Source organism: Salvia miltiorrhiza, chromosome 3 (genome assembly GCF_028751815.1).
Source record: "Salvia miltiorrhiza cultivar Shanhuang (shh) chromosome 3, IMPLAD_Smil_shh, whole genome shotgun sequence".
Lineage (NCBI taxonomy): Eukaryota > Viridiplantae > Streptophyta > Magnoliopsida > Lamiales > Lamiaceae > Salvia > Salvia miltiorrhiza.
Window position 1 is genome coordinate 61,607,160 of NC_080389.1, and position 11,850 is coordinate 61,619,009.

Consider the following 11,850-nt stretch of genomic DNA (forward strand, 5'->3'; position numbering starts at 1 on the left):
ATAAAATACAAATGGGGGCTCAGATGAAATGCGTCATCAAAGGCATAAAAGCCAAATTATGAACGACGAGCGAACTAAGTGATATTATCTTCATTGCTCCCTAAACTCCTCATTAAATTTCAAGACTTTGGTATTATTCAAAATTATAGAAAGATTAAAAGAAAGCAAAGAGAAGACTCAAAAATTAATACATGCTAGAAAGGGAATTAAACTAACATAAAAGACAACAAGAGACGCAATGCAATTAATAAGACGCTTCTAATAAAAATTATAGAAAGATCAAAAGAAAGAAGCAAAAAGAAGACAAAAAAATTAATACATACTAGAAAGGAAATTAAACTAAAATAAAAGACAACGACAGACGCAGCTCAATCGATAAGACGCTTCGACTTCAAATTTAAGTCCTCGTAGAAAAAATAAAATAAAATAAATAAATAAAAAGCTAACATAAAATGGGAGAGATGAGAGAGAAATTGTACAATTGTGCACAAATATTTCATTACATACAAATATTTATAAGGAGCGGTGCATAAATGTGGTGGGTTTTAAATAAAGGTGTATTGCGTTTCCTCCAAGTTATGGAATATTCAATAAATAGATTCTTCTCCAAGTTGGAATTTTATTATTTATATTGAAGAAAAGGATGGCTTACCTAATATTCCTCTTCCTTTATCAAAGAGTTTCATGTCATTTTTCTTTCAATATTAGAGGTACATGTGAATTGTGAGACATGTAAAAAGTTTGTATTTAAATAAAAATTATAGTTGATTGTTACTATAACAATTTTATAGGTTTTCATATACAAAATAATTCTTATGTATAATAAATAAAACCTATATATGGCTGTATTAAATTATCTTCATAAATTAATAATTCTTATGTATAATTAATAAAACCTATATATGGGTGTTAAGTTACTAAATTATCTTCATAAATTAAAATGAGTAGGGATACTATATAGGTATGTCAAAATTTGAAAGAATAATTATACTCGTACTAGTAAAATAATGCATGTGTTGTGTTTGCTTTTAATTCTTTTATAAATAGAAGAATAATATAAATATATAATAATACATAAATTTATTACTTAAATGAAGATTATAATTTTTTTATATTTTATTTATTTTAAATGATAAATATACTAATCTCAGTCTTTATAAATTGGTATAAATTATTTACCTTTTATGGTTATTATTAATCTTTTACTAAGCAAAATGGTTATTTACAGCTATTATCTCAAATTCTTGCATTTTTTTTCTAAAGCAAATTCTTGCATATTATTTCGCCAATTTCTATAAATTCATAATTATTTAAATTTTGATGCTTGGAACTGGTATTCCACAAGCTGCAAACAATGGCGAAAGACGAGGTAACTTTGAAGAATTTCTTTGCTTGCATAAGCACCGTCGAGTATTTTTTACTCAATTCATCAGTGAAAACCTCTTTCATTGATCAATTGAGTTTTACGCTTATCAACAACAAAGATGAAGTTGCGTTGCTGATTTTTTTTTTTTTTTTTTTTTTTTGAGAAATCCGATTGTGAGGAACTGGTTTATTTAGTCGGAGAAGAAAGTTCCTAGAAATTTTTTGTGCAATTGCGGTAGAGAATTCATTGATTCGATGACAAAAAGGCTATTTTGCTTTTCTCTTGTTTAATGGTGATCGTTGCTCTATGCTTAATCATAAAGGAGAAATGGAGTTCATTCACTAGATTTGAAGCATTTGGATTCTAATTATTCATTCGTGATTGTGCTGGGCTTATTCTCGGGGAAGAACAGGAGGCTGATGTTCTGGAGGAAGTGCGAATTCTACGCGAAAAAATCGACAAAGAATGCCCTAGTTCAATTGGATGGAGACTGGTTTCACTTTTGGGGTCTATGAAGGTCATTTCATCTCTTTATGCCTGTTCTTGCATTGTGCATTAATTTACTGGATATCTGTCTATATAGCAATCATCTTCTTCTCTTTTTGGTTAATGGTCACAAAATCTGTCTATATGCCTGAGCTCAAACTTGTGTATAATCCTTTCTTTAATGCAATATGTTGATTTAAATGATACAGAACTATCACATTCTTGCAGAAGTTTAACTACTTTCTTTGCCGTGGTTACATTGCTGGCGCAGATTGTTATCTATGGCTGACTTTACTTTGGTTTCTTAGGAGCTTGAGAAACAAGAAGTAGATTTCCAGTCCCAACGCGGTTCAGATTGTTCAAGATTGCAGCAGGAGGTTGATGAACTTGATCAGATGTTGAATAGTGGTGCAAATTATGAAGATTCTGATGCATTTCATCATTCTTTACAAGATTCCAGTGAGAGACTTGAGTCAGTGAAGAAGGTTAGACATAGAGCCTTTCGCCTTCCACGAGTAATAAATATTTCATGAGCAATTTTTTCGTAGTGTGCTCGTCTTTGGTCCAACAAAAAGTAGTGAGTTAATATTTCCTAAAGTTAGAGTTGTTGTATAACTCTTTTCTTCCTGTCAGTTGAAGATATTTTTTGTTAATCCAACTGAAATGTACTTGGTTTCCTAGTGAAATGTACTTGCTTCCAACTGAAAAGTAATAAGGTGTTTCATTTGCTCTGCTTTTGCTTTGGATCTCGTCTTCTGCTAATTCTTCCATCTCTAGAGTTAATTTCTGATTTATCCTATGTTTTTCTGTTTAACTTAATTGATTGCTGGTATGCATTTGGTTTAAAAGCTCAAATTGTATTCTTTTCTAGCATCGCATTGTTATATTCCCGATTTTTTTATTACACTATTTATTAGTATAATGGTAGAAATTGGTAAATATAAATTTACGCATACATCTACAATCTGTAAAGTGTTTTGGGACCGAGCACTATATTGAGTGTTTGTCTTGCGAATGCTTTGGAAGGTATTTTAATCTGAGCAGAGATGATACTTAAGGATAATTCCTCGAGACTGACGATGCTTTCTCTCTGTCAATGATAGGAACTCGCCACAAAGCTAAGATCGATTGTGTTACTAAAGCGGCAGCTTGATGAAGTACCATCACAGGCTGAACTAATACAGTACCCGCCTAAGCATCTTCTTCCATCACTTTTGAAATTAACCCCACAAAATTCTTACTTGCTCAGTTTTCATCATTTTGTTTGAACTTCTGATTAACGATGCAGGTACGAACTCCGACTTTCTGAACTTAACACTCAAATTCAGGTAAAGAGTTAGCATTTTAATAATATCATAAGTATTTATATCTCTGTGCTATTAGCTTATATATAAGGCTGAACTGCACACAGATTTGTTTGTTTGTAGAAAAAGCTCCGACAAACACGGAAGCACTATGATACATATAATGCTTTGTTGGAGATTAAAGATTTGATGCTCAAAGAAACATCCTTGTTGAATTCAATTAATGTGCAGGTAAAGCTTGTAGAATTAGTCCATCTTTTGTTCTTCCTCAGCATATCATTTTGTGCTTTGGTCTTAATAATTTGCTTGATTTAGTTTCATTGTGATTGGTATCTGGTTGTCTTGTTGAATCTGTTATCACTTCTAGTAACTTTGTGACCTCCTCTTATATACCATTTCCACATTTTCATGTGGGACCGATGTGGGATATCGTAGCATAATCTCTTTACTAAAATTATGTTCCCATTATTTTTCTTTATATAAAGTTTGCAGCTTTATTGTGATGGTGGACGCCACTGACATTCAATAAATGTTTGTTCCCCCTTGTAGTTCCAAAATGCTATTACTAGCGCTGATGGGAGGGTAAAACTCACAAACTCCTTGGAGGGAATTTTGAATGGGACTCAACAGGTATCCATTTCGTACGTATATTTCTACCCAAACTGAAATTAATCTAACCATATAACTTTCAATTATCATCTCCAAGAAGCTCTCTTGTGTTTCTGTTCCATGAACTATTATTTTGGGAAAGTATATTCTAGAAAAATGCTTTGAGAAGATTTCCTGCGGAGTATATACAGATAAGTTTGGATAAGTGAGAGGTGCAAAGTTTGACCAATTGAGCTGATAGCATGATTGGACATTTTATTTTTTGAGGAGACGTGTTTGGTTTACTTGTAAAGAAATGTCAGATTAAGAGATTCTTCTTGTTGTAAATGGGATGCAATCTTGAGAATAATTTTATCCCAAACTGGAATATGTAATTTTTGTGCCATTAAGAAAATTATCTTAGAACATGAATCCGAAAGAGAGCTGGAAGCTGAACTGAATGAGTAGTTGGACCTCATAAAAATGTATGACAGTAGATGCAAATAGTAGTCACCCTTCTACCAGAAATTGTGAAACTAAAAACTCTTGATATGTTTCAATAGTCATAACACTTGATCTATAGAGTCACTAATGTTTCATATTGCTGTTATCATCTAAATCTGCTGTCAGTTTCAGTTCATGATCACAACTGTTACAAAATTAAAGTTCTATACCTCTGAATTTAAATCAACAGTCTACTTTTCAACACAACAGAACTTGCTAATTTGAAAATTGGGTAAGAATTTGTTGAGATGTTGACCACAAAATTTTCTATGTTCCCTGGTTTCTGGTGTTCACACTCACTGGAGATTCTAGAAATGGCTTTTCTGAACAATATCCTTATGCCCTGATGTTACAGAAACTTGAGAAGGTGCAATCGACACTTGAATTAGAACAAAAATCCTGCGATACGATTAAAGAAAAGTACACCGCTGCAATTTCAGAGCAAAGACAGAGCTCTTCCCTCGTGAAGCTTTTCCAGGTATTATATTCCTCCAAATTTTCAACTTCCCCAAACTAAGAGACCTCTCGATTATATCTAGTCGTACCCCTCTGCATTCTAGGTCTCTATGTAGAATAGAAATACATCAGAGTTCCCAATATTGTCGTATAGTTCAAGATCGATCTGATAAAAGAAATTCTCATAAGATGCATATAGTTTTGTCCCAAGTCTGCTCACTCGACCGGCTCAATTAAAAATATTTAGGCAGATGATCGAAAAACCATTATCCATATCTCATAAGCATCTAGTCAATGATTCTTGTCTTCAGATAACATATCATATTTTTTTTATCCATCATTGAACTCTGTTGTGTCTTAAGCTACTCTTTTGTCTTATATTGACCGAGTTTCCTTTTCCAACTAGCTTTGATGCTGTCATCATCGGTCGTATTCACGCTTATGCTACACCTGTATATTTCCAGGAAGAATGCGCAAGAAACGAAAGGCTTCGATCTCAAATGCATGAACACGGGCAACCTAGTACCTGAACAAGAACGCGGTTTAGCCGGTGAGCCTTGGATGATCCACATCTCAGGGTCAGGCGCCGATGAGCACATTGAACTATCCATGTGGCTGAGAGCCGCAGGTTTTCTTCAAAAGGCCTACAAAGTTAAATATCATAGATAATTTTTCCTCTGTATTTTCTTGTCTTTCAGCACCAAGAATTTTACATCCAACAGTGTTTGAATGCCCTTTTTGAATTTTGATGATATGATCAGATCTTGATTTTATCGTTTAATTACGTGATCCTAATCATGTCAATATTATCATCTTTGTTTGTTTGTGTGGAGAGTGAACTATATATATATATATATATATATATATATAGGGAGAAGATCCATGAAGTATACTAAATAATTTGAGAATGAAGAATTAATCATAGCCCTTAGATTAATAGAATCTAACGGTCCATATCAATCATTTTAAGTATCATCCGATTTATAAGCTAAGGTCACTAAAGTAATTTTGTTTTTATATGTAACCGTCCAATACATTATATGCATTGACCATATCTCATTATTTTAGGAAGTTAGATTCCATATTTTTTATTGCGTTGATTTTTTTAATATTTTAATTGCTTTCCATGTGTTCTGAACATAATCATGATAATGAAAATTGATTTATTGTGAGATTATTTAATGTCTCTCTTTTAAATGCAGCCAATATAGTAGTGATATTCGATTAAAAAAAATGTATTTTAAAATTATTATTTGTTAAATGCAGCGAAAATATCTTTCAAATGTAGACGTATGTCACCGTGAACAAAAAATATTGAATATTTTATTTACATATTCGCGATTTTTTTAAGTTTATTTGTATTGTTTTATGCTAAATATTTTATGTTATCAAGAAAATTTTAAATATTTTATTTAGATGTTCGTAATTTTATTTCGATTGTTCGAAAAATTCTATATTAAATATTTGATGTTATCAAGAAAAATTTAAATATTTTATTCAAATGTTCGTAATTTTTTTACATTCGTTCGACATATTTTATGTGGAATATTTTTTGTCCAACAAGAAAAATTCAAATATTTTTTTTAGATGTTCGTACTTTTCTTAAGCTTATTCGAAAAAAATTATGTGAAATATTTATACATGCAAGAAAATATTCAAATATTTTATTTAGATGTTCGTAATTTTATTACGATTGTTCGAAAAATTCTATATTAAATATTTGATGTTATCAAGAAAAATTTAAATATTTTATTCAAATGTTCGTAATTTTTTTACATTCGTTCGACATATTTTATGTGGAATATTTTTTGTCCAACAAGAAAAATTCAAATATTTTTTTTAGATGTTCGTACTTTTTTTAAGCTTATTCGAAAAAAATTATGTGAAATATTTATACATGCAAGAAAATATTCAAATATTTTATTTAGATGTTCGTAATTTTATTACGATTGTTCGAAAAATTCTATATTAAATATTTGATGTTATCAAGAAAAATTTAAATATTTTATTCAAATGTTCGTAATTTTTTTACATTCGTTCGACATATTTTATGTGGAATATTTTTTGTCCAGCAAGCAAAATTCAAATATTTTTTTTAGATGTTCGTACTTTTTTTAAGCTTATTCGAAAAAAATTATGTGAAATATTTATACCTGCAAGAAAATATTCAAATATTTTATTTAGATGTTCGTAATTTTTTTACGCTTGTTTCAAATATTTTATATTAAATATTTTTACAATTCTCAATTAAATATCAATAATGATACTAATTTTTACTAGAATATTGATAGTTTATGAAGCTTAGGAATGTTAATCATTTTTTTATAAGCCATATTATTATTATTTTAAAATGATTTGGTAAATAATGTAACTGCTAATCATACATTGTAATTACTGAAAATTCATGAATATAGTTTGCAATGAATAATAACAAATTTTCAATGAACAAATAACAATTGCTTAATGAACATAACACAATTATCGATGAATAAAATATTCAATCCAATGAACAAGAAGCTCTGCGACTAAATCAACAAATCACAGCATACATCTTCAAGTGCATCTCCACTGACTTCCAGGAAAACACGGCTGCAAATGACAAATCATGCACATTCAGCACAACTTGGTCGACGAGCCTCCGTCCACATCGTCTGGTTTTGGAAGATGGTAGTGGATTGTTCCCTTTCTAAAAGTTTCGAACATACCTCTCCCAATTTCGTCATCAAGTCTTCTAATCGTTGTTTACTCTTCTCCAAATCTCGAAGATACTCCAAATGGCGACTTCAAATCTTCTAATTCGCAGCGATGGAAGAGTGAATTTTCGAAAACCCTATTCGAGAATGGTTGAAACGGCGATAGTGAATTTCGTAGATGAAAGATGGATGGAGTGATTTTCGGAACTACTTGATTTACCTTTGTGGTGAATTTCCAAAAAAAACCCTCCGCATTCTGATTTGGTAAAATTATGTAGTCCACGCAGTTTTCAGTTTTTATTTTTATTTTTTTCGAATTTATCTACACCATCCGATTCTTTAGATCTAAAGGCTTAGAATCATTCTCTATTCTTTTTTTAGGGGTTATTCTCTATGGATCCCTCCCCTATATATATATATATATATATATTTAAATTATTGATGATGGTTTACAAACCCTAATGCAGCCATATTCAGGATAACAAAAAATAGTTTTATCTCTAGAAAATACTAAAATAATGAAACTTTTTTTATTTTAATTACCAAATGCTTTCAATTGAGTTGATTTGACTAGTGGTTTAGAAGAAACCAATCTACTCCATGTTTTTTTTCTCTCAATAGTTTGGCAGTGTGAAGACAAAGCTAAAAAGTGATAAATTTTGGACCTACTAGTCATGAAGATTAATTAATTCGATTTGATTACGTAATCGCTCCTAATTAAATCCCCAAATCTTGTCACTATTTAAGTATGATTATCGAGGCTTGTGGGCAGCCACTATGTTTGTTTTTTTGTGTGTTTTTTTCATAGATTGTTAGTTTATTTGATTTCCTTTCAGCTAGCTGATTGGAGTGAAATCAAATACAAAACGTCACTCTTAGATTTGTTTTATTCGCAAGTATAATATTAAAAAGAAATTTCATGAAAGATAGTCGCAAATTTTGATATAGAAAAAGAGTCCTACTGACCTTTTTTTTTTCCACGAAAACGAGTCTCATTTCATTTTTTGAACCATCACATTACATTCTCTCCTATATTTAATTATAGATAGTACTTTTATTTTATTTTTTTAAAACTAATAATGTACTTTTATTAGTACTAACAGTATCCCTACAAATTGTATTTTTAATCTAATTACAACAACTTTATTAAAACATGTATCCACCTCAAACGGAACTCTTTTTCATGGACAGATGGAGTAACATTCTTCCTAGTCTATCATTTTAGTGAAGCTATTCCTTCAAGTTAATTATTTTATCTCCCACCAAAATAAAAGGTTTACAAGCCATAAATATTTCATTAATTAAACAATTCATAAACCAAAAAGAGATAGCTAGACAGGTAATTGTCATACCACTTTGTGTATGCATTGTAAAAAAAAATATTTATAAAATAAATGGTTAAAAAAACTAACTTAAAGTAGTAATTGACAGAACCCTAATAGAATGGAGGAAAAAGTAGTTTTTGGGACCAATGCAATAGGCAAGTGCTAAAATTGCACATGAAATTTTCCCAAGTGACAAAAAAAATATAGCAACATATTGATTCCTAACATTTATATCACAATCAAGCTAAAAATATACACAACAAGCATTGACCAATTTCTGGCCACTTACTAAATATAGTTCAACAACACATACATCAAATCGATCCAATTTAGCTTTGCTATCTCTTTTGATAGTAAAAAAGATAAACGCACGAGTTTCACGCAATACTTGTTACAAAAATGAGGTCTTATTCAAACTAGTTAATTATTAATCAAATGTCACCACAACATCAATTTTCTGAAGAATTTAGTCAATCAAATTGAATGACAAATTTAATTTGGGATTAGATCAAATTTGGATTAAAGAAAGAGCCTTCTCAAGATGCTTGTTCTTGAGGCCGATGTACTCCTTGACCGTGGCTGCCCGAAACCGTGGTGGCCCAGGCAAATTAGGCAGCGGGGCCACCACGGAATCGGCCGGGGGCCCATAGAAGTAAGCCATGGTAAATCTATGGCTCGTCTCGTTAGGGACGACACGATGGCACATAGTGGGGAATTCCCCGTTGGACAAAATGTGCATCAGGTCGCCTATGTTGACGACCAGGGCCCCTGGTATGGGTGGGATCCGAACCCACCCGACCCCTTCCTGCAAGATTTGGAGGCCGTCGGTGTCGTTCTGATGCAAGATCGTCAGTAGTAACGAATCGGTGTGCGGGGCCAGCCCGATGGCCCGGCTAGGGTTCGGGCAGCTCGGGTAAGAATTGAGCTGCAATGCACCGTCGGATTGGTACATGAGAAATGATGATGACGATGAAATTAATTCCTCTTCATCCACACCCAAAGCCTTGAGGATTAGGAGCAAGATTTTGTAGGCTACCGATTTCATCTTCTTTTGGTACTTGTCCATTGCGTCACTGCACCACCAAATTCATCACCGTTAATTAATTTATTTCACTTAATTATCTCTTATTTATTAAATTGATGAAATTGAGTATGTTTGATCATCTTAGCTAGGATGAATCATTGTTTCTAATTTAATGATTTAAAAAAAAAATACTATTAATTACTATAATATTTTCCCCCTATGTATCTACAAAATCAATTTTGAATTAATGTGACATGAATAATGATATATATGATCATGATATGGTTGGCAATGACGTGATTTTGTCGTACATAAAATTATAATTATAATATGTGCGTAAAGTAGGTTCCATGTGTAGTGCGATTCGTAAAGATCATAGAAAAATGAAAAGCAATTAGAATAACAATCTAAATAAGATTCTAATACGAAAAAGATGGAATATATATATAATTTTTAAATTTCGGTTAAAATACATAAAATTCTCTGACATTTTATCAAACTTTAGGTTAAAAGTATATTCTTATACATATACACGAGAACAGGTGACTCCAGGAAGAAGGGAAACAATATAATTTCGTGAAGTCCGAATCTCGAGAGATTAAAAAATATGATTAACCAATGATTAAGATTCCATTAATTAGATCCCATCAATCAATCAATCAAACCCTCAAATAATTTGTGTTGGATTTGAATAAAACACCCACATATTCACATCATGAATTCCAAATCCGACTACATGCAGCTGCAAACTCCACGTTGTATATATAAATGCACCAATAATACAAATTTAAAAATAATCAAACCATGCGACGCACACAATAATCAAACTCAATTTTTGGCAAAAAAAATCGTGTAATGTTGAACATAACATACTTATAGTTTATCTGTATTTATAAACAATACACACCATGCATATATATATATATACACACACAACATCTCCATCCCCGATAATCGGAGGAAAACGTCTTACAAATTGAATTGCGCTACACATCCAAATATATTCATCATTTTTTTTAGAAAACCTAACCAATCTCTCTCTCTCTCTCTCTCTCTATATATATATATATAGTATAATATTGCAATAGTGCATGGACATACCAAAAGTGGTGATAGTGATGAGGCCAAAGTTGCTTGGCATGCTCCACGGCGGAGCCGCCCATGATAGTGAAGCCCTCATGCCACATTAATTTGGGGAAGAATGGCGAAATCCTCGCCACGCCGTAGCCCGTCGCCCCGCTCGGCGTCCGCAGCGCCCTCGCCTTCCGCTCGGCGGGGAGCCCGAAGAGACGCCGCGCGTGCCCCTCCACCTCCTCCACGAGGGCCTCGGGGACCTCGTGGTTCGTGACCTGGAACACCCCCCACCCCCGGCACGCCTCCCCCACGAGCCCCGCCGCGTCCGGGGCCCGCAGGTCGATCACGGGAAGGGCCGCCCCCTCCGCACGTGCGGGGGCCTCGTGGGCGGCGCTCCACACGTGGGAGTCGGGGAGGTGGCGGACTGACCCGAAATCGAGTGGGATAATGTGGGAGAGTTGGATGTGGGTGTCTTTGTAGGCGTGTGAAAGGGATGTTGCCATTTTGGTGAGGGTTTTCTTGCTTCTTGGCTTTAGAGGGGGGTTTGAAATGTGAAACCTTTTTGTGTCTCCTATTTTTGTGTTGGGAATTTTTATAGAGGGAAGAAAAAGGGAATAATAATGATCGATTATTAGATTTTTTTTTTTTAGATTTGTGATGTGTTTGTACACTTGGGCGGCTTCATGGACTGAGTGTTGTCGTGTAGTGGTTTTGGAATTTTGTGTGGTTGTGGCGATGATGCATGTTTGCAAATTTAGGGATATTTTTTCCATTAATTTCGCAGATTCACAAAATCACCATTCAAACACATTTATGAGGTGTTATATTCACTTTGGTATAAAAAATAAAAGAGGTTTTAAAACTTTGATTCTATTTCTATTTTTATTTTATACTCCCTCGATTCATGCGACGTCTTCTTAAAAAGAAATAGTACGAGTCTTAAAAAAATTAATTGTATACTCCCTTCGTCCCGCGAATCTTGACACGTTTGATTTCGGCACGAGAATTAAGGAATTGTAGATTAGTGTTT

The 11,850-nt window shown here is 32.9% G+C and overlaps 3 protein-coding genes and 1 long non-coding RNA gene across 5 annotated transcripts in view; 2 read left to right on the plus strand and 2 right to left on the minus strand.

Moving 5' to 3' along the window:
• The window catches only part of LOC131015234 (probable glycosyltransferase At3g07620), a 1,181,237-nt gene that overhangs the window by 78,928 nt on the left and 1,090,459 nt on the right, over nt 1-11,850 (plus strand). The gene's annotated exons all lie outside the window — the stretch shown is intronic.
• On the plus strand, nt 1,213-5,485 carry LOC131015293 (uncharacterized). Of its 2 annotated transcripts, none has more exons than XM_057943642.1 (9): nt 1,213-1,369; nt 1,779-1,883; nt 2,161-2,337; nt 2,956-3,035; nt 3,141-3,180; nt 3,280-3,387; nt 3,706-3,786; nt 4,604-4,726; nt 5,111-5,485. In XM_057943642.1, exons 1-9 carry the CDS (start codon nt 1,355-1,357, stop codon nt 5,114-5,116), a joined length of 735 nt encoding a protein of 244 aa, XP_057799625.1. In that variant the 5' UTR covers nt 1,213-1,354; the 3' UTR covers nt 5,117-5,485. The 2 variants fall into 2 exon arrangements, with proteins under 2 accessions (XP_057799625.1, XP_057799624.1); XM_057943641.1 differs by having other exon boundaries at nt 5,169-5,485.
• On the minus strand, nt 7,096-7,793 carry LOC131015314 (uncharacterized). The gene is made up of 2 exons (XR_009098493.1): nt 7,410-7,793; nt 7,096-7,293 (listed from the first exon to the last, which is right to left on the minus strand). It is a non-coding gene; the product is annotated as an uncharacterized LOC131015314 (long non-coding RNA).
• On the minus strand, nt 9,111-11,430 carry LOC131015264 (gibberellin 3-beta-dioxygenase 1-like). The gene is made up of 2 exons (XM_057943580.1): nt 10,848-11,430; nt 9,111-9,795 (listed from the first exon to the last, which is right to left on the minus strand). Exons 1-2 carry the CDS (start codon nt 11,321-11,323, stop codon nt 9,231-9,233), a joined length of 1,041 nt encoding a protein of 346 aa, XP_057799563.1. The 5' UTR covers nt 11,324-11,430; the 3' UTR covers nt 9,111-9,230.